Genomic DNA, 24,235 nt, shown 5'->3' on the forward strand with positions numbered 1-24,235 from the left:
AAACAGCAAGTGAATGTGTAAAGGGAAAAAAATGCCCATGTGCACGTGGAACATCCTTTACCATCTTAAGGGGTTGTATATCGTGCTGGTACAAGTTCAAAGTATTGTACATTCATTCTCGATCATCTTATTTAACAGATCTTGGAAAGACATTTACTTGAGTTGGACAGTTGTTGCCAGACAGTGCGGCTTATATTAGCCCAACTGCTTATATTCTGCCAAAAGAAAATTAAAGTTCTGCCATATATATATCTTAATCTGTCAGTGTACAGTGCAAGTGGAAAACTTCTTGTCATCTTGTTCTCAAAACTTTTCCTAACATTTAGTATTTCAGACATTTTAACATTCTGTTTTTTGTTAACTTGTGTTTTTGGACTTGTTAGCAGAGAGTGAAGAAGATGATGACGTTGAAATGGAAGTTGAAGATCAAGACAGCAAGGAGGCTGAAAAGCCAAACATTAATTTTGATACCAGTCTGCCAACTTCACATATGGTATGTGTGAAGTGTTGCTCTTCTCCTCAGCATCTTTGTTCCATGTTGGATATTTAGAGCACCAGGGAGATGATCTTTGTGTTTAGAACTAGTGCATGGAGATTTTAATACCCTACTGTAATAGTGTAGACACCCTATATTTGGGATATAATATAACATACAGTCTCAACTAGTTGGAATTGTTCTTACTGCTAGTACTTACTATATAATTTGGCTGAATCTGAATATATAAGTAGGTAAGGAATATAAATTCTATCTAGGCTAACGCTATACAGGCATACCCCGCTTAACGTTGCTTCACTTAATGTTTCCTCGCTATAACGTACATGCTCCATACGTCCCCATACCCAGCTTAACGTTTGCGCGCTTTGCAATAACGTACATTTTATTGGCATGACGCCGCTGCCATCTAGTGGTGATTGCGTGCAGTACAAGTGAAGACAATTGCTTCACTTAAAGTAGATTTTCACTTAAAGTATACTCTCCGGTCCCATTGCGAACTTTAAAGCGGGGTATGCCTGTACTGTAACCTACCCTACTCCTGCTCCAAGTATTTAATCCATGTGAGGTCTTCATTTGCCTTCTCATGTATGCAGGATGGGTGCAACACCACCTTCCTACCCACCACTTTTTAGCACCTGGTAGAAAAAGGGCAAATCCTGCAGGAGACATGTGGAATAGATTTATAATTTACATCTGGCTCTCTTTCCAGAAACTGGAAAAATTGGAGAGCTGGCTTAAAGCTAATTGCTTAAGGCATTCACAAATTAAAAGCAAAAACATTTTGTTTTTGGAAGAACCCAGAGCCTTCATTAAACATTCTAAATCTATTGGCCTAATCACAAATTGTGAGAATTCTAACCATTGAGTCTGATCAAAAGGTATCTTCCACTCACAAAGAGGCAGCAATTTTACCTGCGATTTGTAATTTTATCTTATGATAGTAACAAAGTGAAGCTAAATCCAGTCATGTTCTCCTTGTGCAAACTTTTGCATAATCGTGACATCTGTTACAGGAAAATATCTTACTATAGGATTGTGCACACTTTTCCACTTTGGAAAACGCTAGTGGCTATTCTTGTTTCTATTAGGGTTCCTTAGATCTAGCCCATTCATTCCAGAGCTGCTATTGTAATTTTTTTCATTTCTTAATTGTGAACAAATCCAAAAGTTCTCTCACTGAATTGTGACTTTAGCATTTATTTACTTATTATTTTGGAAAGTATTTAGGATCTGACATGGAAGAGTTTCATGGAAGGACTGTCCATGATGATGACAGTTGTCAAACAATTCCAGTCTTACCCCATGTGATGGTAATGCTGATTCCTGGACAAACACTGCCTCTTCAGCTCTTTCGCCCCCAAGAAGTTAGCATGGTGCGAAATTTAATACAGAAAGACAGAACCTTTGCTGTTCTTGCATACAGGTAAATACATAAATAGATTTGCAGTTCTGTGAAATTTATGCTGTAGTTGTAGAAACTGTAAATAGAATGTTATGACTTGCTGTTATGACTAGCATTGCTGTTTCATTTTGTAAGGCTCATTGTTTATAATTCACAGCTCCTTGGGGAGCAGCCACACTTATTCTGAACTGCACCCGAACAGGAGTTGCCTGTTCTCTTAAGTATCGGGAAGTGATTTGAACAGCTAGTCAGTTTACATACATAAATAATTACCAAAAGCTAAAGTGAGTAGGCAGTCCCTACTTTTGCAGAACACTCAGGGCACCAGAGCAGCTGAAACCATGGGTCACTTTTTCCCATATAAAAAAAATGTTGGTTGTGTCTACACATCATCTTTCAAATCAATTAAGTCACAGTAAAATAGATAACATGCTGTGCATTCCTAAATGTTTTGATTAACACACTGGCCATAGTTTCACATTATTGGATCCTGAATGTTATATGAACACTTTGTATTTCTTTTAAGACTGCATATTGAATAGCACAGCAGGATAAATTTTTCAGATGGTAAAGATAAGGAAATTTGGGTTTTGGGGAAAACTGATTGAGGATTATTGGTGGCAGTTGCAGTAGGTAACAAGCTGTAAGATAGCTTTTTATGTTTCTGTTTTCTCCTAGCGATATACTTGAAAGAGAAGCACATTTTGGAACAACAGCTGAAATTTATGCCTATCGAGAAGAACAGGAGTATGGAATTGAAACAGTTAAAGTAAAGGCAGTGGGAAGGCAGAGGTTTAAGGTTCTTGAAATAAGGACACAATCAGATGGGTAAGAAAATAAGGAATATGTGCTATTGTTGAACAGGAGTATCTGTTCATATCCAGCAGTATGAAATTCTCTTCTTTCTTTTCACAATTTTGTGTTACAGCAGTGCAAGGTCTTTAGGTCCCTGACTGACTCTGTGTGGTTGTTACATTTGCTGCTGTATCTAAATATTTGGTAATAAGCAATGTAAATATCCTAACATAATTTTTTAAAATTTTGCTTTGTTCTGCAGCTGATTGACGTCACTATTCACAGCTTTGTGAGCAAGGCAAGAACGGTTAGTGAGAGACTAGACTACACTGCTGCTTTTATTTGAGATTCACCTGGGCACATTTCAAATTTGGAGAGTGCTGGGGGCACCAGTCACAAAATGTCTGCCATGGAGTGTGGCACAATACAAAATTAGAGAGTAGTCATGGTGAACTTTTCCCATAATTGTATTTCTATTATGGCTTGAACTTTTGAATTTCTGCCTGCCATACACCTGTTAAAGCCACAAGAACCCGATTTTTCCCAGTGTCAACCTTAAACCAAAGCCTAGTCTGCCATTCTGTACCCGCTTACCTGGAAGTAAGCCCCATTAAACACAAACTGAGTAGACATGCATTCCATTGTGCTGTAAGCTAACTAGACAGTAAAAGTGAATTCTTATTGAGTATCTCTTTGCAAAGTTTTCACATTTGCTTTTTGGGGGGTGGGGGATCCTTTAATATTCATCCCCACTTATTGTGTAGTAATATTTGCAAAAATAACTTCTAGGCAGTACCTGATCTCAGGTGAATCCAGCACAGGAAAGATGCATCCTGGTTGCTAGGGAAAAAGGAATGCCAAACTATGGAAATTCCAAGGAATGGGGGGGGAGAGAGACATAAGCAGGAAAAGTACATTAAAAAGGAGGGCAAAACAGCAGCTCTTTAGGACCACAGCAATTGCTGTAGACACGTGTCCAAACAACTCACTTATCGATCACAGCTCTGACTTCACTAATTGGCTAGTAACACTGACAGGCAAGAATAGTCAGGCTGGTTCATTTCACAGGGTGCCTGCACATTTCGCTCAGTAACCTTTTTTTCTAGGAGGGCAAGAGACGTGATTTTTTTTTTTTTAAAGTAAGCTCAGATTCTGGGCTGCTTGCTGGGGGTACCACTTGGCACTCATAGGGATGCATTGGAGACCCTTGATCTAGACTGACCTAGATAATTGGTATGCTGAAATTTTATCTCTGTGTATACAATACCTTTTTCTCATGACAGAAAAACCTCTGTATTCTCTCTGTTTTGGAGATCATCAGGAAGTGTCTGGCCGTTCTGAAAATACTACTTTACTTTAATGATTCAATTTAGTCAGGGGTGGGGAACTTTTTTCACATTGACAGCCACATTGCATCATTGGCAATCTTTGGGGGTGGGAACATGCTGGTGATCAGGACCAGAGGCAAAAAGCAGGCAGGGTCAGAAGCAAAAGCGGGCAAAGCAATAGATGTGACTTACCTTTTAGAACCATTAGATCAAATTAAAATCCATTCTAGATGATGTATCTACCGATCTCAAAACCAGTCCAGATAAAATAGTAGACTGTTGAACAGTTCCTGAATACAAAACCTCTACCTCCTTTGCCTCCTGCATGCTTGTTTACACACTCAAAACTGCCAAAAATCTCTTGCATGGCAATCGACCAATGTCAAGCCCCATCCAGTGAGCATTGTAATTTGTGTTGCAAATGCTCTGTACATACATCCAGTTTGTGCAATTCTCTCCAAATTGAAGACCATGTTACCTTGTGTGTGTAGAAGTGTATGGTATGCAGTTGCTTCTTTGTCATGTGAAGATGATTTTGCTGGTCATTGTGTGAACTAGTCCAGAGTGTGTTTTAATATGCTAAATAAATTCAAACCTCTAAAATCATGTAATATGTCTTTATGCAGCAGTCCATTTTTTCTCTTCAGCAATTTTAAAAAACTGTTGCTACTTTGTGGTACAACTGATATATTTTGCGTTAGGGATTTTGTTAACTAATTTACTTATGGTAGTGTTAAAACAGATTTATTACTACATGTATCTCTTCACACTACAGACGTATGGGAGAATGAACAGTAATAAAATATTTATATTGAACAGATGATGATTCATCTACAGGGAGCAACGTGATGAATAGTTAGTAACAGGCTACTTAGTTAATGTGGAAGTAATGTTAAAAACTGTCTTCCAATTTCAAGCAACAAACTCCAGAATAAAGTTCTTGCAGTGCTAACATTTATGGCCACCTGTAACTCCTTGGTTCTGCTAGCTCATAGGGTGGCATGGGGAATGTTGCGTAAGTGGGGCTGCTTTTTTTTCTTTGCTAGAGAATTGTTTTCTCTGAATTTTTAAGGGAATCATTGTATCGGATGGCTGGAACTGATCATCTAATGGGATTCCTGCCATTTCCAGGATTGTCCTGGTATCAGGCCTTACCTGTTACACAAATCCCCTCTACTTTAGTCTGGATAATTGCCACAGTATTTAGCAGGACTGAATAAGGTGCCCTGTGCTAAAGGTGCCTGGTTAGTTCAAGGTATAATTTAGTTACCAATCAACACTGTGCATGTGACACAGCAAGGAGACCTCATTGAATGTGTAATATGAGAATAATCTGATAAACACATTTCCTGCCTCGATGGCATATTATTTGGGATGTACTTTTAGCTTCAGTGAAGGTTCATTTTTCTGAAGTTCTTTGTTGTGAGGAGTAGAAAATCTAACAGCCTCAGTAAGACAGCTGGAGGAGCCAATAACAGGTTTCTTATTAGGTTTCTACAGCTTAGATAGGGGGTCTCCTTTGGGTTCCACATCAGTAGTCCTGGGGGATGATAAGAACATAAGAACAGCCTGCTGGATTAGGCCAGTGGCCCATCTAATCCAACTAGTTGCCCATGGGAAACCCACATGAGTAACAGTACTCTGAGTAACAAGTCTTACTTGCAGGGGAAAGATAAGAGGTGGATGTTAAGCAAGTAGAGCAAAGCATGAAAACACTTCTCGGACCTAACTATATGCCAACACACACACGCTTCTACCAGATTTAGATATTTTGCAGTTATTTCATTGATAGCTGGAATATTTTTCTTAAAATTGGCTAAAACAATTTTTAAAAGCTACCATTTGGGAGGTACTGTTGCTTTTCTGGCACTCCAGAACTGTTGTTCAGAACTGAAGAACAGCAGTTTACAAACGTTGGCCTATCCATAACAAAAAAAAAATGCATGGCTTGACTTTAATTCAGGAACCTTTTCCTGCATAATTGTTATCTTGTCCTTTGGCAAATTTCCCTCACCCACAGTGAATCCCATTGTTTGTTAGGAGCCTTAGTTTTCAGGGTCAGTTAGAGATACACACACACATACACAACATCACCAGACTTTCATACCCTCCTTGGCAGGAGGGGGAGAGAGGAAAAAAGTATTTTAAAACCAAGGCTTGAAGGTTAAAAAAAAGGGAAGAGAGGAAGAAAGAGGAAGGGGGGCTGAGGAACATCAGAGCTCCGACACACATGTACTAGGCTCTCAAGGAACGCATCAAGGACTGCAGGGACAGAACCGGGGAGACTCTGGGTCTCGGTGCAAAAAAACCTTGAGACCAAGAGATTCCTTCCTGGTTTTGGATCAGAGCTCTTCCACATAGCTTCAGCTGTATTCAACCGCCCACTCCGGGCATAGGATAGGTAATCTCTCTCTTACCTTTCACCTCTTATAGTAATAGGGTCCTTTGATTTCTTAACTTTAAAGTTATGAATGGGTTAGGATATTAATGATAAATGCTGCCACACACCCAAGTAATTCTGTAATGCTTTCCTACTCTTTCAATAAAATCAAGCTTTTCTTTATTTTGGTTTGGACCTGCATTTCTTGGGTTGTGAAAGCAGTTCAGTCTTTATTAGGGTAATATCCAAACAGAGGCTGCGCCTTCTCATGAAGGAACACAGTACACGTGTCCAGCGACATGCAAGAGAGTTGACAGAACGAGGAATTCCTGCCCCCCCTTATCCTTATAAAGGGGGCTTTTTGGCGCGAATTCTCTCACTCCGCCTTAGAGTGCTCTCTTCCCCACCCCTCCTCTTTGCTTGTTTTTGTTTTCTCCGGGTTCTTGGTGAAGGGGGAGGCTCTGCCCCCTCCTCTTCTGATGATTTTACCTCTGGTATTGGGGAGAGAGGGGGGTGAACGTCATGCCCATCAGGCGGGCTTTTCTCTGGCTGTTGAGGGAGTTGAATCCCCCCTCCTTCTTGTTCTAACTGCTCTGACTCGGGAAGGGGGGCTAGTGTGGGAAATTCCTGAGAAGAGTCTGTATCTGTGTCTGACGGAGTTCCAAGGCCACTGCTGCTGGGCAACACTATCTCAGAGTTCTCCCTCCCCCTCTTCACACAACTCTGGGAAAATGATCTCATCCTCTGAAGTGCCAGGGTCCCAATCCTGCATCCTGACACCTAGACTTGATCCAACTGCATACAGCTGAAGGATTCTGAAGTTTCCCCCCTTTAACTTTTAGTATTTATATATATATATTTCATATTATAACTTCCTGGTATTCAGTTGTGTTTGTGATTCTTTACCCGGAGTTATCACAAATTGCTTACACAGTGACTTTGAGCAGGAATTTCATCATGTATGAAGTGGTTCTAAATGTTAAAGATGTGTTTTAAGTTCTCTAGAATCATTATGACATTAGGAGAAAAACAGGCTGCCCCAGGGAATAGGTCTCCTAAAATCAGCACTTGAGTCCTTCTACACTAGTCTTCCCCAACTTTGTACTCTCCAAATATTATGGAGTACAATTTATGTTATCCCTAACCATCAACAACCAATGCAGGCTGAGGCTCATGAACATAAAAAATAACCTCCTCAATCAGGCCAAGGGCCCATCTAGTAAAGCATCCTGTTCACACCGTGGCCAACCAGATACCTATGGGAAGCCTGAAAGCAGGACCGGAGCACAACAGTGCTCTCCCCACTTGCTAATAGCCATGATAGCCTTATTCTCAATGAATCTGTCTAATAATACTCTTTTAAAGCCATCCAGGGAGTTCTAGTCAAGACATCTGGAGGGCATCAGGTTGGGAAGGCTGTTCTACACTGATCCCAGGCCAGATACGAATTTTAGTGGAATTCTTAAGTCATTTCCAGGATGCATTAGAGACTGAAAAGATTCTTTGAAATTTGCTTTTCATGCTAATTTCTGCTGTAAAAGCTGCTATTTTAAAAAAGGCATCTAGTTATACATCAGGCATGGCCCTGCCAGACACACCGCCATTCAGGGCTCCCCAATGACTTAGTTCATTCATGCCTTACTTTAAGTACACACAAACGTCCCATTTTTTCCCCTGATTACTTTTTTTTTTAACCTGGAATAGTTTTGATCTGAAGGTGTGAGCTGATGGGGCATCTTCTGGAAAGGAAACTTGGGGGAAAATATGCTATGTGAGTTTCTGTCTTTTTTGCAGAAAGTGGTGTGCATATAATGAAAATGATTGAAAGGTGGTTGTTCATGTTTGAGTAATAAATTCAAATTCTCTACTTGGAAAGTAGCAGTTTGAACACAAGATGGCAGCACAATTAATATCAGCAGCTGCATGTATTATGAAAATATTTTGAAACAATAAAAACATTTATTCTATAACTGTGCCATGACATTTGTAATCGGTCCACTATGGGCTAGAATAAGTGCAACCAGGAAAAAAGAGGAATATTAAGGAATAAAGTTCTCTATCTAGACCTATCTGATATTTGGCATGTTTTCCTTTGAAGTATGCAAAATGTGCTGCTCCGTTTCTTGAATTGAACATTACAATATGGACAATATCCCATTGGCCCTGGAAATCCCCCAACCCTCTGGAGATTTTTGGAGCACATGGGGGCAGTGGGGGGGGGATGAGAGGAAGGGAAAGTCCCAAGGGCCGACTGTTCAATGCCATCCTATAGATTTTGTGAACTCAGTTATGGAAAGATTACTGGCTGTGTTCTCTTCTGATTCTGAGTTAAGGCTAATCTTATAACACTTTGTGGTTTACTGGTACTGCTATTCAGCTAAAATGCGTTTTCTTCTGATTGAATATTATTTGCAGAGTGTTGGCTGAATAACAAAAACAAACAAACAGGATGAAAGAAGCTTTAAAGTCTAGTTCTGTGATGACAAAAAATGTTGCTTAAGGCTTGAAAGTTTCTGTCCTTTTTGACTTTAGTGTCGTTCCTATTTTAAAAGAACAGGTTGATATTCAAAAGCATGTCTGTGGAACCTTTGGGTTTAATTAGTGTTGGGAGGGGGGAATCCAAACACAGAGGTATTTATAGACTGACTGCAAAAGTAAAATGCAAAATTGAGATTTAAAAATCCACTAAAAACTTGAAACCTTTTTGGTAGTGCTCTCTTTTCAGACATTTATGCAGCTAAAGGGGATGAGTAAATAATCATGTTTACGTAGCCCATAGAAGCCACACGAGCACTATTTTCATACCTATATGAAATCTCTTTATCAGAATACAACAGGCAAAAGTACAAATCCTTCCTGAGCGAGTGCTGCCTTCAACTATGTCAGCAGTGCAACTGGAGTCCCGCAGCAGATGCCACGTATTTCCTTCTTCCAAGCCTGCAGCATGGCAGGATCAACATATACATCAATGGCGGCAGAAATATCAAAAGGTTGGAAGCTAATTGTATTATTATTTTTGCTATGACATTTCAAAAATCAGTATGAATTCCATCTGCGTGTCTCTTTTTAAAGAAAGATGTGCGAAATGGGGTTGTGTCTTGTCAACCCCCTGCTGCTGCAGATTGTTTGTGTGGCTTATCAGTTCACTACAGTGGGCAGCTACACATTTTATATTAAATAAGTTATAATTGATTCCAATTAACTTTTATCTACTTTTTTTTTTGAAGGACAAATGCTTTTTTCTTTGAGAAGGAAGGAAGGGGTGAGAGATTAATTTGAGAGGATTGAGTCAAAATGTGTGTGAAGGTATATGCTACTGGTTACATACCTTCTGGAAATGGAACATGCTGGCACCATGAAGACATATGTAATCAGTGGGATAATGCAGGATCAATCCTTGCTGTCTGTTTTTCCTACATACTAATAGCAAACTCCATGTATGGATCTTTATGTAGTCAAAATTGCACCATCCATGCACAAGGAGGAAGTTTCGACAAGCTTAGGGAGGCCCTGAGGTTTGTAGAAGTTCAAAAAATTGTCGGGGGGACAAATCCTAAAGGCAGGGATGTGGGTGTGTGCGAAATAGCCTAATGAGAACTATGCATGTTCGGTTGGCATAGATAGCAGACTGACTTTAGATAGAAAAGGAATACTGGTGGTGGGTAGAGAGAATATCTCACATGGTTAGGTAGCTGAAGCCATGCCAAGGAGCACTCCGTACTGCAACACTTAGTTGCAGGTTCCACTTGTGTAATTGTATCGGTGACCATGGAGAAAGTTTAGATAAGTCAGATTAGCTAGTGGCCTTAATGCATAAGAACATAAGAAGAGCCCTGCTGGATCAGTACAAAGATCCATCAGTCTATTCTCAAGGTGGCCAACTAGATGTCCAAGTGCAGTCAGAGGTGCTGTTAGTGCAGGAACTTGCTCAGCAGAACACCCCCAAAACATGCTGATCTCTTTTTCCAAGTGACTTGTTTGGGAAAAGAGTGCTTTTAATCTCTCTGTAGAAACTCAGGACTAACTAAAGAGGAGTGGTAGAAGCTAATGACCCAACCCTTTTCAAATAATTAGTGATTTGGGACAAATCTTCCAGTTACTCATCATTGCCGTGATAAACGGAATTCACTGGAATGCTCTTGCCCTGCGGACTTTGTAAATAATAATAATAAAATGGCCATATCCTACTGTATTGAAAAAGTTGTTCCCAGACGATCACCATAACTTCCTCAACTTAATGCTAAAGCATGTTTAAGCCTTAGCAAGTTCCTGACTCTTGCCAGTCTTCAAAGCAAGGTAGTTCATGGGAAAATATTTTTAAAAGATTCATTCAATCTGATGAATGGATGCAAGGAGAATTAAGTTTAAAAGTGGTATGAAGACTTGAAGGTGATTGATCTTTGGTCAGAAGAAGGTTGATTCTATTCTTGCTAGGTCCAGTTCAGGTTCTCTGTTTGAATTCATTGTGATACTTGTGTGCCATTCTTTGGCATTTTGTGACCACACAGCTCACAATTACATATATACTCTCTCTGGTTCTAACTGATCTCTTTACACCTCTTACAGACGCACAGTGACTACTGCCTAGCTATTTGCCTAGCTAAGCTTCTTTCTGCTATCCTTTCCATTGCTAGCCAGGCTACTCCCAAATTTGTTTCACCCTCAGTGTAAAGCAGTCACATCCTTCTTGTAAAGAAATGTGTTTATATTAAACTTCACTTGTTTGGGTAGCTGCTGTGATAACCTCTTTCAGTGTGGAGCACAGGTTTATTTATCATGAAACACAATTTTACCCACAAGCCCTTGTTTAACAAAACTTTTTTAAAAGTCTCAGAATTATTTCCCAACACTAAACTTCTTCAGTGCTTAGCTTATTATTAAAAAGTCTGTATTAAGCCACTCATATTTATCACTTGGTACTGACTTGCTAGCCTTGGGACTGGGTTGAAGGGCCGGTTCATCCATGTAGCACTATCACCGAGATTTCCATGTCCTTGGAGTTCCACCTATCACAGGACCACAAATTTACAATTATGTGGAGGCACTACTTCGAATTGCCATTCAGAGGCAATGTGTGTCTGAATACTAGTTACAGGGGGACAAAAGGCACACAGCTATTGCCTCCATGTCCTACTTATGGGCTTCCCAGAACTATCTGGCTGGCCATCAGTAGAAAATGGGCTAATAAGGAAAGAACAGTTAACACTCCAAATAAAATGTGGTGCATTATAGAAAATGAAAATGGGTACTGGCATCAGCCTTTGTACCACTGTTTAGAGTCAATCTGGTAATTCTAAAATGGCCTTAGGTGAATGTTTAGAAGATTGTAACTATAGTCCCTAATTTTTAGGGTAACTTAAAATGACTGTTGTATCTTCAAGGAATATTGTTAGCTTTCCTTCTCTTTTGTGATCTCTTGCATCCTTTTTAACCTTTGAGGTCTAGTTTTTCTTCATAAATGCTGTTTCAGTTAATAACTTTTATAGAGATCAAACACTAGAGTTCTGAAACGGTTGTGACTGGTCGGATTTATACAAGCATTTTGCAGCACTGTAAGCGGTGTGCAGCAGTGTAGGCACAGCTTCACTGACCAAGCCATTGTTTAAAGTGGTTTTCTGTGTGCTGCAGCAGTTTGAAGCACATCAGTGCAAATGCTAGGCCAAGGTTGCTTTGGCATGGGCAAAATGAGGGCCCTCTGCATAAATGCTAAACTCTTTACTACTTTCAAAATGTGTTTATTATAATTCAGGCGTATATTACACTAGCTACTTAGGGCAGTATGCAACTAACATGTTCATTCAGTGCAAGGATTTATGCTTGAGCAATGGAACTTTCTGCCATGCCCCCTAAATCTGTTCTTGGTTTTCCCCAACCCTCTGGAGCAGAGGGTGTGGGGCACACATGAGTGTGGAGAGGGGAAGTTGCATTGCACAAGTGTCAGTCCTTGCACTGACAGAACAAGTTAGTTGGATACTGCCCTTAAGTTGGAGTAATATATTTCAACAAATTTGACAGGTATTGTTGAGACACTGATATGCTGGAAGAAACAAGCAGGAAGCATTTTTTTAAAAAATATTGGCTTGTATCCTTGGGAGGTATTGTGCTAAACTGCTCATGCAAAGGATAAATTCCTCATTGTGCTAAAATACTCATGCAACTCAGTTTTTGCTGATTTCGCTCAACATCCCCTTGCAATTTCTGAAAAGTTGCTTCTGAGGGTTGGGGCACAGTATGGGCTATGACCCAGAGATTTGCAGTAGGTAGGAGCATTGGCAAAAAATGGGTGCCCCACCTTTCTCAGCATAAGCTCTTTTCACTAGTGCAAAGTCATTTTTGGATAGAACCATAGGGTTTAGTTTAATTAGTTTTATCAGTCTAATCTGTAATTGATTATGCTGCCTTTAAGGAGTGGGAGTTATACAGGAACCTTCAGGGGTGATAGTAGTACAGGCTACCTTCAGGACCATTCAAATTATATAAGTGAGGCTACACTTTTGAACTACTGAGTTGACAGGCAGCACATTCAGGAAACCAGTTGTAGTCGGCTATTTGAATTTAAGCTAATGTTTCCATTACTGAAAATGGAAATGGACTGCCTTCAAGTCGATCTGGACTTACGGCAACCCTATGAATAGGGTTTTCATGGTAAGCGGTATTCAGAGGGGGTTTACCATTGCCTCCCTCTGAGGCTACTCCTCCCCAGCTGGCTAGGGCCTGCTCAGCTTGCCATAGCTGCACAAGCCAGCCCCTTCCTTGTCCGCAACTGCCAGCTAGGGGGCAACCGGGCTTCTTGGGACTATGCAGCTTGCCCACGGCTGCACAGGTGGCAGGGCACGTAACCCCTGTGGGGCTGATCTTTAGCTGGCCCTTGACACCCAGGAGACACAAGCGGGGATTTGAACTCACAGGCTCTGGACTTCTAGCCAGGCTCTCCCCACTGTGCTATACCAGCCTCTTCCATTACTGAAGTCGGTGTGATAAATAAACTTAAAAATGTTTGATATAAAACACATTTCTCTTTACTCACCTTAGCATTTGTTCTGAGGTTCAAAGGTGTGTATTGTACCTTGATCATAATAATGCTAGTGAGGAATGTATTGGGAAGGAGTAGGGAGATTTACTTGATCAAATATTGAGAGCGGTGTCTAGTATCTGAAAAACAGCATTTATTCCTTAGCATTTTTAAAAATATATATATCTTGTTTTGTGTTGCAGCGCAAGTTTCACTGTGCTAGTCTGACCTCCTGGCCATCTTGGTTGTATTCTTTATATGATGCTGTAAGTATTATTAAGGTCATGATCTTGGTTTTATGTTGCTCTCAACTTTGTATGCTCTTTGTATCCAAGGGAACAATCTGTTTTATAATAACACACAGTGTTATAACTGTACTTTTCAGTGTTATAACTGTACTTTTCAATTCACTTCCTGCTTTATTGTTCCCCAGTGAAGTGTTTCTGGTATGCATTTTTTCATTACACATATGTTTTATGACCAGTGTCTTTTGACACTGGATTTTAAGATGATTTCATATTCACTTCATTTTGAATTTAACTAACGTGATCTTGTGTCAGATAAGCTGTGCAGATGTTGCCTATGGACTTGGCATTGTGATTGCACCATGCCATTAAATAATGAACATATAGATGAATGTATTTGTGGGATTGGAATGTTAACTTCTATAAATTTCAGACAGCTATGTTGGTATTTGTTTTAATTATTCTTCTGGCCCCTGACTTCATTGGAGTGAAAAATTACACAAGCAAAATTCATGTTTTGTTTCATTGCTATATTATGTTTAATAGTTCTGCCATACACTTTACTCTTAATATACTCTTTAATTTTTTTCTGTTGACTACCTGTGTGGGATATTTTCTTACAACACAGGACCAATTTTAACATTTGTTCGCAAAACTAGATATATAACCAGTTTTGTGTGTATGAACCAATCCACTTACATCATAGAACCTTGCTGTAGACAACTATTTCTAGTACACAAAGCTAGTAATCCTCCGTCTTTCATGAAAATAACTAGTATGAATTCACATGTTTGTTAACTAACAACTGAAGCTTCATTGGGCATTATTTGCTAAATGTAGGAGATCTGTGGTGATTGATAACCATTCCACATCTTTATGCTATCAACTGATAAGTGTTAAGATCGCTAAATGGATTGTATCTAAGGATGATTCCTTTCTGTGAGTGAAAGTGCCTTCTGTTAATAAAGTGAGAACATAAGATGCATTCTATTTTAAGTTGCCATCCCTCCCTCCCTGCCCTCTCTTCAGCGACTTACAGAGAATAAATTAGTTGCCATACATACATTTTGTAGAAGAAAAGTATACTATATGCCCATCTTACCCATGGAAAAAGTATTCTAATTCATATTTGTACACTGTATAATATGGGTCAATGTTGAGAATATTGCACTTTCTTTTAATGAATTACTGCAAAGAATATAGTCAGATAACCTTTCTACTTTATTCCTCATTCTTATTTTATAAAGAAAAAGGAGTTTTTATGTTTAAATTAGGTTTTTCTTCTAACACAAGGAAACCCTGATGGACAGAGTCAAGCAGCAACTGCATGAGTGGGATGAAAATCTTAAAGATGAATCACTTCCATCAAATCCAATAGGTATTCTGATAAATAACTATCCCTTGAATCTTGTTTTTGTATGCTCCTCTCTGCACTTTCTTTAACCAATATTGCATAACTTGGAAGAATAGTTAAATTTGCCTAACAGACTAAGCTCTGACCCATGAAACCTGATGGCTTCATTACAACAAGCACATTTTCTACTTCTCCAAACTATGGTATAGAGGATTGGGAATGAATTGTGTGTATACACTAGAGGCATCCACAGACCACAAGATTCAGTTCAGATTTCAGTTCAGACAGATTCAGAGTCTGCCTCGTGTGGAAAACTTGAAACTTTGTTTATACACTATTATTCAGATTTTTTCTTCAAAAGAAACCAGTGAACCTTTTTCTGTGTGACAGAATTGGATGGAATTTGTAGCCCCTTCTGAATGGATGAAATTTGCAGGCATAGTAGCCCTTTTAAAGGGATGAATACTGCCAAAATTGAGAAGGATAACTGCAGTGGTTTTCCTGCGAGATGAGCCTTTGCAGTTTTGAATCAGTGCAGAAATGATCAGCAAATCCACCCTATTGTTTAATGAGAAATTTGTCCCAAAATAGCATAGAACAGAGAGGTGTCCCTAGGTAAGAAACTGACATTTTCCTTATATAGGTAGCTTTGGGGAAAAGGTTTTGCTTTTGGCAGGCACACTGTTCGCAGTATTGTTCACTGTCTGAATCTCAATGCATAAAATGCTTTGGTGATCCCTCACGTCAGCGCATTTTGAAGAGATCCTGCTTTGGTACTGAAAAATCCCAAATCTTTATAAAGCAATCTGCTTTGATTCAAGTTTCAACTTTGAATCCAAAGCATCCCCTTCACCCCGTCCCCTCTGCACTTAGTATAAAAGACTATGTTCTGGTTTACTAAACCGCAGTTTGTTGTGAAATCTCAACCAACAAACTGTGGCTTTGGGAATCCCTCCAAACTGGAATTGTAAACCAAGGTCAAGCTATGGCTTACAGGAGGACCTCTGAATGCAGGTAATGCTGCATAATTTTTTTTTAGTCGTTAAGGTGCCACCCAACTCTGTTGTTTTCCTTTTAAGTCCACTGAGGTTTTAAACATCACTTAAGAGTGTCTCCTCTCTACATTGTAGAATTTCTGTGAGGAATCCACTTGAAATGGCTTATCTGTGGCTTTAGCATGTTGAGTAACACACAATGTGGATTACCACCATCATGTGGAGCCCCAGCAGCACAACATGCATCAAGCAGAAACTTTCATGACTATACAGATGAGCAAGCATGCAGAGAGAAGGGAAAAGAGCCCCTGTTGCTGTGGGGATGGATTTGCTCTATGTGTGTTAAACACTGTCTTGGTTCTTCCCGTAATTTACTGATTGAGTAACGCAAGCTGAGATTGTTGCATTTAAAAAAATCCCACCAAAATTGTATTCCTCTTAAAGTCATACCTTTTCTGTAATATTAGTAGGTATATTGTTTACCATGCCACTAGTGCAGTTAGAGCACACAAACTCCAGTGAATGAAATATAGTTTAATAAGAGCATAGTTATATGCATCTGCTAAAAAGCATGTGGAAGAAATAGTCACTTCATTCCAACTGAGTTAACACAAAAAAGTTGCTGGTAGAGTGTAACTGATTCCTTTTCATGGTAATGCACTGATTAACTGGGAACTAATAAGGTGGCATGTATCTGATTCACCTTCTTCTAAATACATGAAATTGAATTTCATTCTTCAGATTTTTCATACAGAGTTGCCGCTTGTCTGCCCATTGATGATACATTGCGAATTCAGCTGCTCAAAATTGGTAGCGCTGTTCAGAGACTGCGATGTGAACTAGATATAATGAACAAAGTAAGTATACAGAACTTCTTTACTAAGCCTTTGAATCGTATATCGCTTACCTAGGAGCAAGTCCCCAGTTAAGGCTTTTGAGTAGACACAAGGCTACCAATGGCTTCTAGTTACGAGTGCTATATATGCTACCTCCAGGATCAGAAACAGAATACCTCTGGATATAGTTGCTTGGACACAATGGTAGAGTGCTATTGTGTTCATATCCTGCTTTTGAACATCCCATAGCCATTAGGTTGGCAATTGTGGGAAACAGGATTCTAACTAAGTAGGCCTGTTGTCTGATCCAGTGTGACTCTTTTGCTCTTACTTGCATAGGATTGCAGTTGAGCTGATCATCCTAATACTAATAGCCAAAATAGTACTTTCTGTGCAGAAGGTGGGGTGGGTATTGGCAGACTTGGGAGAACCCCAAGGTTTGCAGAAGTGTAAATAACTTTATTTTTTAAAAAAACTATGAAGGGGGAGGGAACCCAAACACAGCACATTGAGGACTCTTGAGTATTTAGAGGGAGGGGAGAGAAAATTGGGGTGTGAAGTGGATAGAATGGTGTCTCCTGAAGATGGCATGGCTGACTGGCTGAAACCCTGAACAGGAGCATTTAGCATGGCAAACCTAGCAGCAGTGTAGGTTTAATCAAGGATAAAACCTCTTCATCTTAAACAGTTTTCTTGGGGCTTTTTTAATAGTCAGATCAAGAATCATTTTTTTGAGAGAAGATGGGTTAATGCTCTTGTTCAACATGGTAGTTTCAGCAGCCGTTTCCAGTACTCTTTCCTAACATTGGGTGTTATAGCATCATAACATTATATGGTTGGGTTATGATTAGCAAAAAGGCTTCCTGTTTTGCTATAGTTTTTAATATAATGGCTACAAACCAGAGAGATTGTGTGCTACCCACATGTGTAACTTAATTTTTTTTCTCAGAATTTTGCTGAAGAAGACCTTTCTCCTGAGCTGCATAACCAGGCAGGGATAGCATGTGGAGCCTGAGGAGTGGACACAGGGTGGGCCATATCAGCAGAGCAGACAGGCCCCTGGCTGACTGAGGAAAGAATGGGCATGAAGCCAGGCTTTTTAAACAGGCCCCACCCCAGTGATTGGCAATTGGATCTTTTTATCAAGCTGCACTCCATCTCCTTTGATTGTGTACATTTCCCTGAGAATAACTGGCTGCCTTTTGGGGACCAGGAAGGAATCGTGCACCTTTTGCTAGATTGGCAGAGCAGGACATGATTTTCACCTTCACCTTGGCAATGGGCTGGAGTGGGGAGGCATATTGGCTAATCTGGTTTCTGTTTTTGTCACAACTTGGCAGGTGTACCAGAAAAGTGTCAATAGGGCAGGTATTAGAGGTAGGGCAGAGGAAATGTACAATCAGGACACAGCAGCCGTTGTTTTAGGATTGTGTGGTTATCTGGATGGCAGATGCCTGGACAGGGAATATTCAGTGCTGAGATTGCCTCTGTGGTTAACTCATGAGGCAGTCATGTTAGGCCCCAGGAGCATCAGGGTATCTGTGGCTCTCCTCCATCAGTTTCCAGTTTTGCAAGTTTTAGGTGTTTATTGCTTTTCAATAAAACTATAGTCAATTTTTATTCCAGTTAATATGTATATTTCTTCATTGCCCTTGCATACTAGGTTTTCCAGAAAGCATTTCTGGAACTCAGCGTGACAACTTCTTAAAGGGAAAATCAGTGTATGATTTAAAAAGCTCCAATGTTAAATCTTCCATGCTTGCTACTTAAAGTTTTAAAATAAACATGTCTGTGCATTCGCCTTTGTGCTAGTTGAAAATAAGTTCATTTTCCCCTTTGATGTTTGCTTTATTACTTTTATAGTGTACATCTCTATGTTGTAAGCATTGTCAAGACACAGAAATAACTACTAAAAATGAAATATTCAGGTGAGTTTGTAAAGGGCTTAAATTGTGAGAACTTGACTTAAAATAAGAGATTTATATCCTCTTAGCTTCTAAACTGCATTTGTACATTTTATTACTTTAGCAAGCAATTGGTTGGTACAGATTGCATTGTAGGTAAAGATTGATCCCAAAACTAATTTACGTTTAAAATTTATATTGCTGTAGGACTACAAATGTTTGGCACTAGATAGATTTCGCAGATACACGTGAAAGCATCAGAAACTGCCCTTGTGTTCTCTTGTATAATTTTTGAAGTCTTTAAAACTTTAACAAAATCATGTTAATGGTAAAAGCAGTGACCGGTTATGTGGCTAATTGGCTGAAGAGTCACAGCAGTCCAGGCTCCCCATCGCTGTTTAGCATGTTCCTGCATTTCCATGTTTCTGTGCGTTCCCCCTTCCAGTGATGAATAGAAATGTTTTTTTAAATTAAATATTCACCGTGTCAAATTTCTTACCAGGCACCGGTGTCAGTTTGCTCAGTAAAGTCATGCATGTGTGAAATACACACAGCCTAGTTTCATATCACAAACACTCTTGGATTCTTCATCTTTTTCAAAATTGACTTTTTTTGTAGTTTATCCCTTGGAGGGCCTATGGCTGCATATGTGAATCCTCATGGATATGTGCATGAGACCCTTACTGTGTACAAAGCTTGCAACCTGAATCTGAATGGCAGATCTTCCACAGAGCACAGCTGGTTTCCTGGGTAATAAAATGTATCTGATTAACACTTGTAGGTTCAGGTATTAATATGCTGCTTGAGTGCCTTGCTTTTTTACTGTACCAAAGTTCCACTGGGTGTGTACAACTCTGAAATAGTTGAATAAAAGTAACTTGGAAGTTTTTTGTTCCAGGAGGCATTTTAAGTTAGTGTTTGGTTTTATGATGCTTCTATTGTTTTATGTATGATTTCTTTTTATGTACACTGCTTAGAAATGCAAATGATTAAGCAGTATATAAATGTTTTAAATGACAATAAATAATAATAAAAAAATCCAGACCCCGAAGTCTGAGTTGAGCTGAAGGGAGGCACAAACTGCCAAGACACCTTTACCAGATGCACAAGGTATTTATTCCATATTCATCACAAAGATCCTTGTGACTCAGGCATTTCTTTGATTTATACACACCATTCCTAGTTGCAAATAACTAATTTTGATAACTCTGGGGCGTAGAATACAGTTGTTTCTGCTGGTGTGGTACCTCCAAATGCATACTGGATTGTTACTTTTTTGGAAACATTCATATGGACTTTATTTGTCAGGGGAAGGATTCTACCCAAACCATTTGAATAACCTCTAAGCAAATGTCTTAACTTGTATGCTAAAAGTCACTACTGTAATTTTAGTTCATTATACTTCACACTCTTAGTATAAATTTGTGATTTATGATATTCTATCTGGGCTCATGCAAATGATTCCTCTTACTGAAGTACTGTAATGATTTTGCTACTCTGAGCTTCAGTGACAATAAGGGCTGTTGTAAGGTGGTGCTCTCTTAGTGAGTTTTTAGTTAAGTCTTGCTCATAAAGGCTGATGTGATGCTGTTAACTTCTAGGTACGCATGGACTATAGCCCAGTGCAGAATCTGTGGAAGCCATATGGGCTGGAAGTTTACTTCAACAAAGAAGGATATGTCACCTCAAAAATTCTGGGGATTAACTCGTTCTGCCCTATTGCCAAGGATTCCAGAAACAGAGAATGAATCTGGTAAAAGATCACTATTGCTTTGCCTGTGATCTGATAACCTTACTTTTGGATGAACTAGATGCAGGTGATGTCTTCTTTTTTTTTAATCTACTAAGTCCTGCATCTGATGTCTGATTATATAAAAGATCAGTATGTCTGAGCTTTGTGCAGTGAAAAGGCACCATTGCTTCCCAGAGCCCTGAAAAAATGCTTTAAATTTAGACTTCTGGAGGAAGATACCAAATGTGAGATGGAGACCAGGAAAAGGAGATTTTTTTCAGATTATCTTACAAACACTGAAACAAACAGCTCAAACTTGGAGCTATCCTGTAATAATGTAATAACACATGTACTATTGTTGGGGAGATAAAACTGTTGAGTAGGAATGAAGACTGAGTATAACTCAACTTGTGCATAATGATAGACAGAACCTGTTGCCTGTTGTTTTAATATATTTGCCTGTAGAATGTTGTGAATTTGTAAGAAGCCCTGTTTTCTAACTGTGTGAAATAAGCTTACAGGTATTAGTATTTGCTTGAATAAGCCTTAAAAGAGGACAAGGATTAAACCTGATATGATGATGGTAAGACGCAAGTCACAAGGTTGTTGCTGGCAGAAGAGAGCGCTGAAGCCTGATATTAACATTTTTATGTGTAAATCCTTTGTAAAGAATCCCTATAGAATTGTTTTGTTCTATCATTTTTACCTGCTTTCACTCCAGTTGGCAAGTTCTGATGCTTGGAAACATAAATTATTCATATTAATTACAGGACTATGATAAAATATAATTTTCTCCGTTAATATCTTAAGTATGTTTGAGTCTATCATATTACAAATGTATGTACTTGACAATTTAAATCTTCTGATACATAGTGTACCTTTTTACATGTCTAAAATTCTGTAGGGTCCTTGGCAGTGCAGTTGCTCATAAACTGTATCCTTGGCATTGGAAAGTAGCAGCTGTCATAATTTGAAAGGCTGTGATGTAATTATCACTTGTTCTTAAGAACAACGCTTCCCATTGGGACAGGGTTTTTTTTATGAGATTGTCTCGGTTACAGAAATAAGACTAGAAACAGGCTTTCTGTCTTGTTTTCCCAGAATGCACTTTGGTAAGCAAAATCTGCAGATGACAGACTTCTTATATATATTGATATTTTTCCCCTCAAGACCATTTTTGTCCGCACTTGTTCAGAGTATATTGTAGTGTGGCTGGCTAGTTAGTTGAAGTAACATTGCTGATTTTGTAAACACCAATGTATTTATTTGTTGTGTGAGTTGCTTTAAAAAAGCAAGCCCCTAAGTTTAGTGATACTGCCATGGCTTCTTCGCTTTGCAGTGCTGGCAATAAATGGCATTAGACACAGAAAGGATGTTAGGAACTCAGTGTGCTAGATAGCTAGGAACAATCAGCTCTGTAATCCAGGGTTAGTTCCTTGAAGTCTTCTACCTCTGTAGTACTATGTTTTTATTTTTCATTCTAGTCACAATTGAATGATCACCTTTATTGTGTGCTGCAACACTATCTTTGCTGAGCTGTGAAAAGCAATATTAGCTAAAACCTCGTCTTGAACAAAGTGAGATGGAGGTCATTTTATTAGAGAGAGCATTTTAGCTTTTTGCTTTTTATTTTTTCCAAAAGGAGGTTGCACTATTAAAACATAAATATGAAAGCACAGGACTGTAATGACTTGCCTGCACTAAACTGAGTTGGGAAACGAGAGCTTTTCCCTAAGTGAGTAAAATGTTGTGGCCTCAGTTTTTTAAGGGGCTGGATTCTTCCAGTTTGCCATCAGTGGGATTTGTGGATGAGAAGAATTTAAAAAAGAAAGGACATTAGTTTGTGTGTAAAGCTGGCATGTGGGTTGAGGGGATGAGTTTTAAACATTTGGTAGCTATGGAATAATGCTACTGTGACTTAACCAGCACATTCTAAAATCCCATCCTTTCGTCTCTTATATGATGAACTTTACTATGTGCCCATCCGCAGGACCAGTCTACATTCCACTTCTGTCTCTTCACCTCCTAATCCTGATGAGATCCAGGAGCAGGTCTGACTTGCCCTATGTGCCATAAGTAAAAGCTAATGATTGTAACAGGAGACAACTTTTTTTTAAAAAAAGGATCTCTTTACTACCTCTGCCCAACCATCAACCCACCATATAACTTTTCTATCTACCACAGTGTCATGGGATCAAGGAGGCCCCACATCTTAAAAAATAATTAAAAAGATCTTTTTGCTAAATTAAACAGACCCAGTACATACAGAATGTATATGCCAAGACTTATTCCTGATCTTCCTTGCAAAGAGGTGAAGGAACAGAATCACCAGCCACATCCTTTCTTAATATCAACTATGTTTCTGTGCAGGACCATTTCCAAGAAATAAGAGGCTGTGCAACAGTGGAGCTTGATGAATTGTTCCCAACATATTTTATTGGCTCTGTTATGCAGTTGGCACAACAAAATAGTTATGAGATGACACCAAGCTTGAAATATGTCCTATTTGGGTATGGTGGAAGTGTATGTAAACAAAAAGCTCTGTGTTTTTTAAAAATTGAGAAACCAATATAATCAAGTGAAATCAGCAAGAAACAAATGTTCCACTATTTTCTTTTAATATTGACTATTGTTTCTCCCTTCTGCCCTACTCTTGATATTATCAAGCTCATAGCATTTTCTGACTTAAAAATCAGTGTGATTTTAAGTAATTGCTAAAATCATATGTTCTGCTGCTGTGCAACTGGCTATTGTGCTCTCAATGAAAATTCTTTATGTAGAATATATACTTCATAGCTCTGGTATAAAACCATTAATGCTTCTCTGTGTTGGCTTGGTTTTTCTGTGCTCATATACTGTGGACATCCAGCAACTGGAGAAAAGGGAAACTCAGGGAGTTAAGGTCTATAACTTAATGCTTAAACAGATGATAAAATGATGGAATCAGTTTTTCCATCTCAGTACCAAACACTAGAAAACTAAATTTGTCACAGTGCAAACCTATACATAGGACCGGCACCAAAGGGCGGCCAGGTTGGGCCCTGGCTGAGGGCCCCTGTGGCCCAGAGGGACCCCTGAAGGGCCCCTTGTTAGGGTGGGAATAGTGCTCCCCTACTGCAGATTGCAAGGGCAGAGTTTCCAGGCTGCCTGTCCGTTCACTCACTCCACCTACCTCCTGTCTTCTGCTGCTGCACGTGCTGTATGTGCAGGGATACCATCAACCAAGATGGCAGCGGAGGCTTCTTTAAGGGGCTGATGCCATCTTGGTTGATGGCAGGCATGTGCTGGCACGTAGCATACCATGTATGCATGCCATCAACCAAGATGGTGGCAGGGGCACGAGCCCCTTAGAGAAGCCTCTGCAGCCATCTTGGTTGATGGCAACCCTGTACATGCAGCGCGCACAGCAGCAAAAGACAAGAGAGAGGTAGGTGGAACAGGCAGGTGCCGTGCATCCGGAGCAGGCAGGTGCCCAAGGGCCCAATCATGCCTGTCGCTGGCCCTGTCAGAAACAAGCCCCACTGAATTGAATGAGACTTATTACCTGGTAAGTGTGTAAGATTGCAGCCTTGATTTTCTAACATTAATACACATACCGCTACATATTTGAAATCTTTATTTTCACACACAGCCATACAAAACATTTTTTTTGCTTGTCATCATTTATGTGGAAGTGCATTTTAGTTTGTGTGTCTAGCCTTTTTAGTAATGCTGTTTACAGAGAAAACTTTGTTCATCCAGAGGTGGTTTTTACCC

The 24,235-nt window shown here is 39.5% G+C and overlaps 1 protein-coding gene across 7 annotated transcripts in view; it reads left to right on the top strand.

Moving 5' to 3' along the window:
- The window catches only part of CRBN (cereblon), a 35,892-nt gene extending 12,592 nt beyond the window's left edge, over positions 1 to 23,300 (top strand). For 4 of the 7 annotated variants that reach the window (XM_061618562.1, XM_061618564.1, XM_061618561.1 and 1 more), the window contains exons 2-11: positions 384 to 493; positions 1,717 to 1,919; positions 2,577 to 2,726; positions 9,229 to 9,391; positions 13,617 to 13,679; positions 14,952 to 15,036; positions 16,749 to 16,864; positions 18,707 to 18,771; positions 19,366 to 19,497; positions 20,349 to 23,300. In XM_061618562.1, the coding sequence (XP_061474546.1) occupies positions 384 to 493; positions 1,717 to 1,919; positions 2,577 to 2,726; positions 9,229 to 9,391; positions 13,617 to 13,679; positions 14,952 to 15,036; positions 16,749 to 16,864; positions 18,707 to 18,771; positions 19,366 to 19,497; positions 20,349 to 20,529 (1,268 nt within the window). In that variant the 3' untranslated portion in view covers positions 20,530 to 23,300. The remainder of the gene's footprint in view (positions 1 to 383; positions 494 to 1,716; positions 1,920 to 2,576; positions 2,727 to 9,228; positions 9,392 to 13,616; positions 13,680 to 14,951; positions 15,037 to 16,748; positions 16,865 to 18,706; positions 18,772 to 19,365; positions 19,498 to 20,348) is intronic. The other 3 variants (XM_061618563.1, XM_061618567.1, XM_061618566.1) reach the window with 1 other exon arrangement.
- The last annotated feature ends 935 nt before the right edge of the window (positions 23,301 to 24,235 follow it).

Source organism: Rhineura floridana, chromosome 3, assembly GCF_030035675.1.
Source record: "Rhineura floridana isolate rRhiFlo1 chromosome 3, rRhiFlo1.hap2, whole genome shotgun sequence".
Taxonomy (NCBI): Eukaryota; Metazoa; Chordata; class Lepidosauria; order Squamata; family Rhineuridae; genus Rhineura; species Rhineura floridana.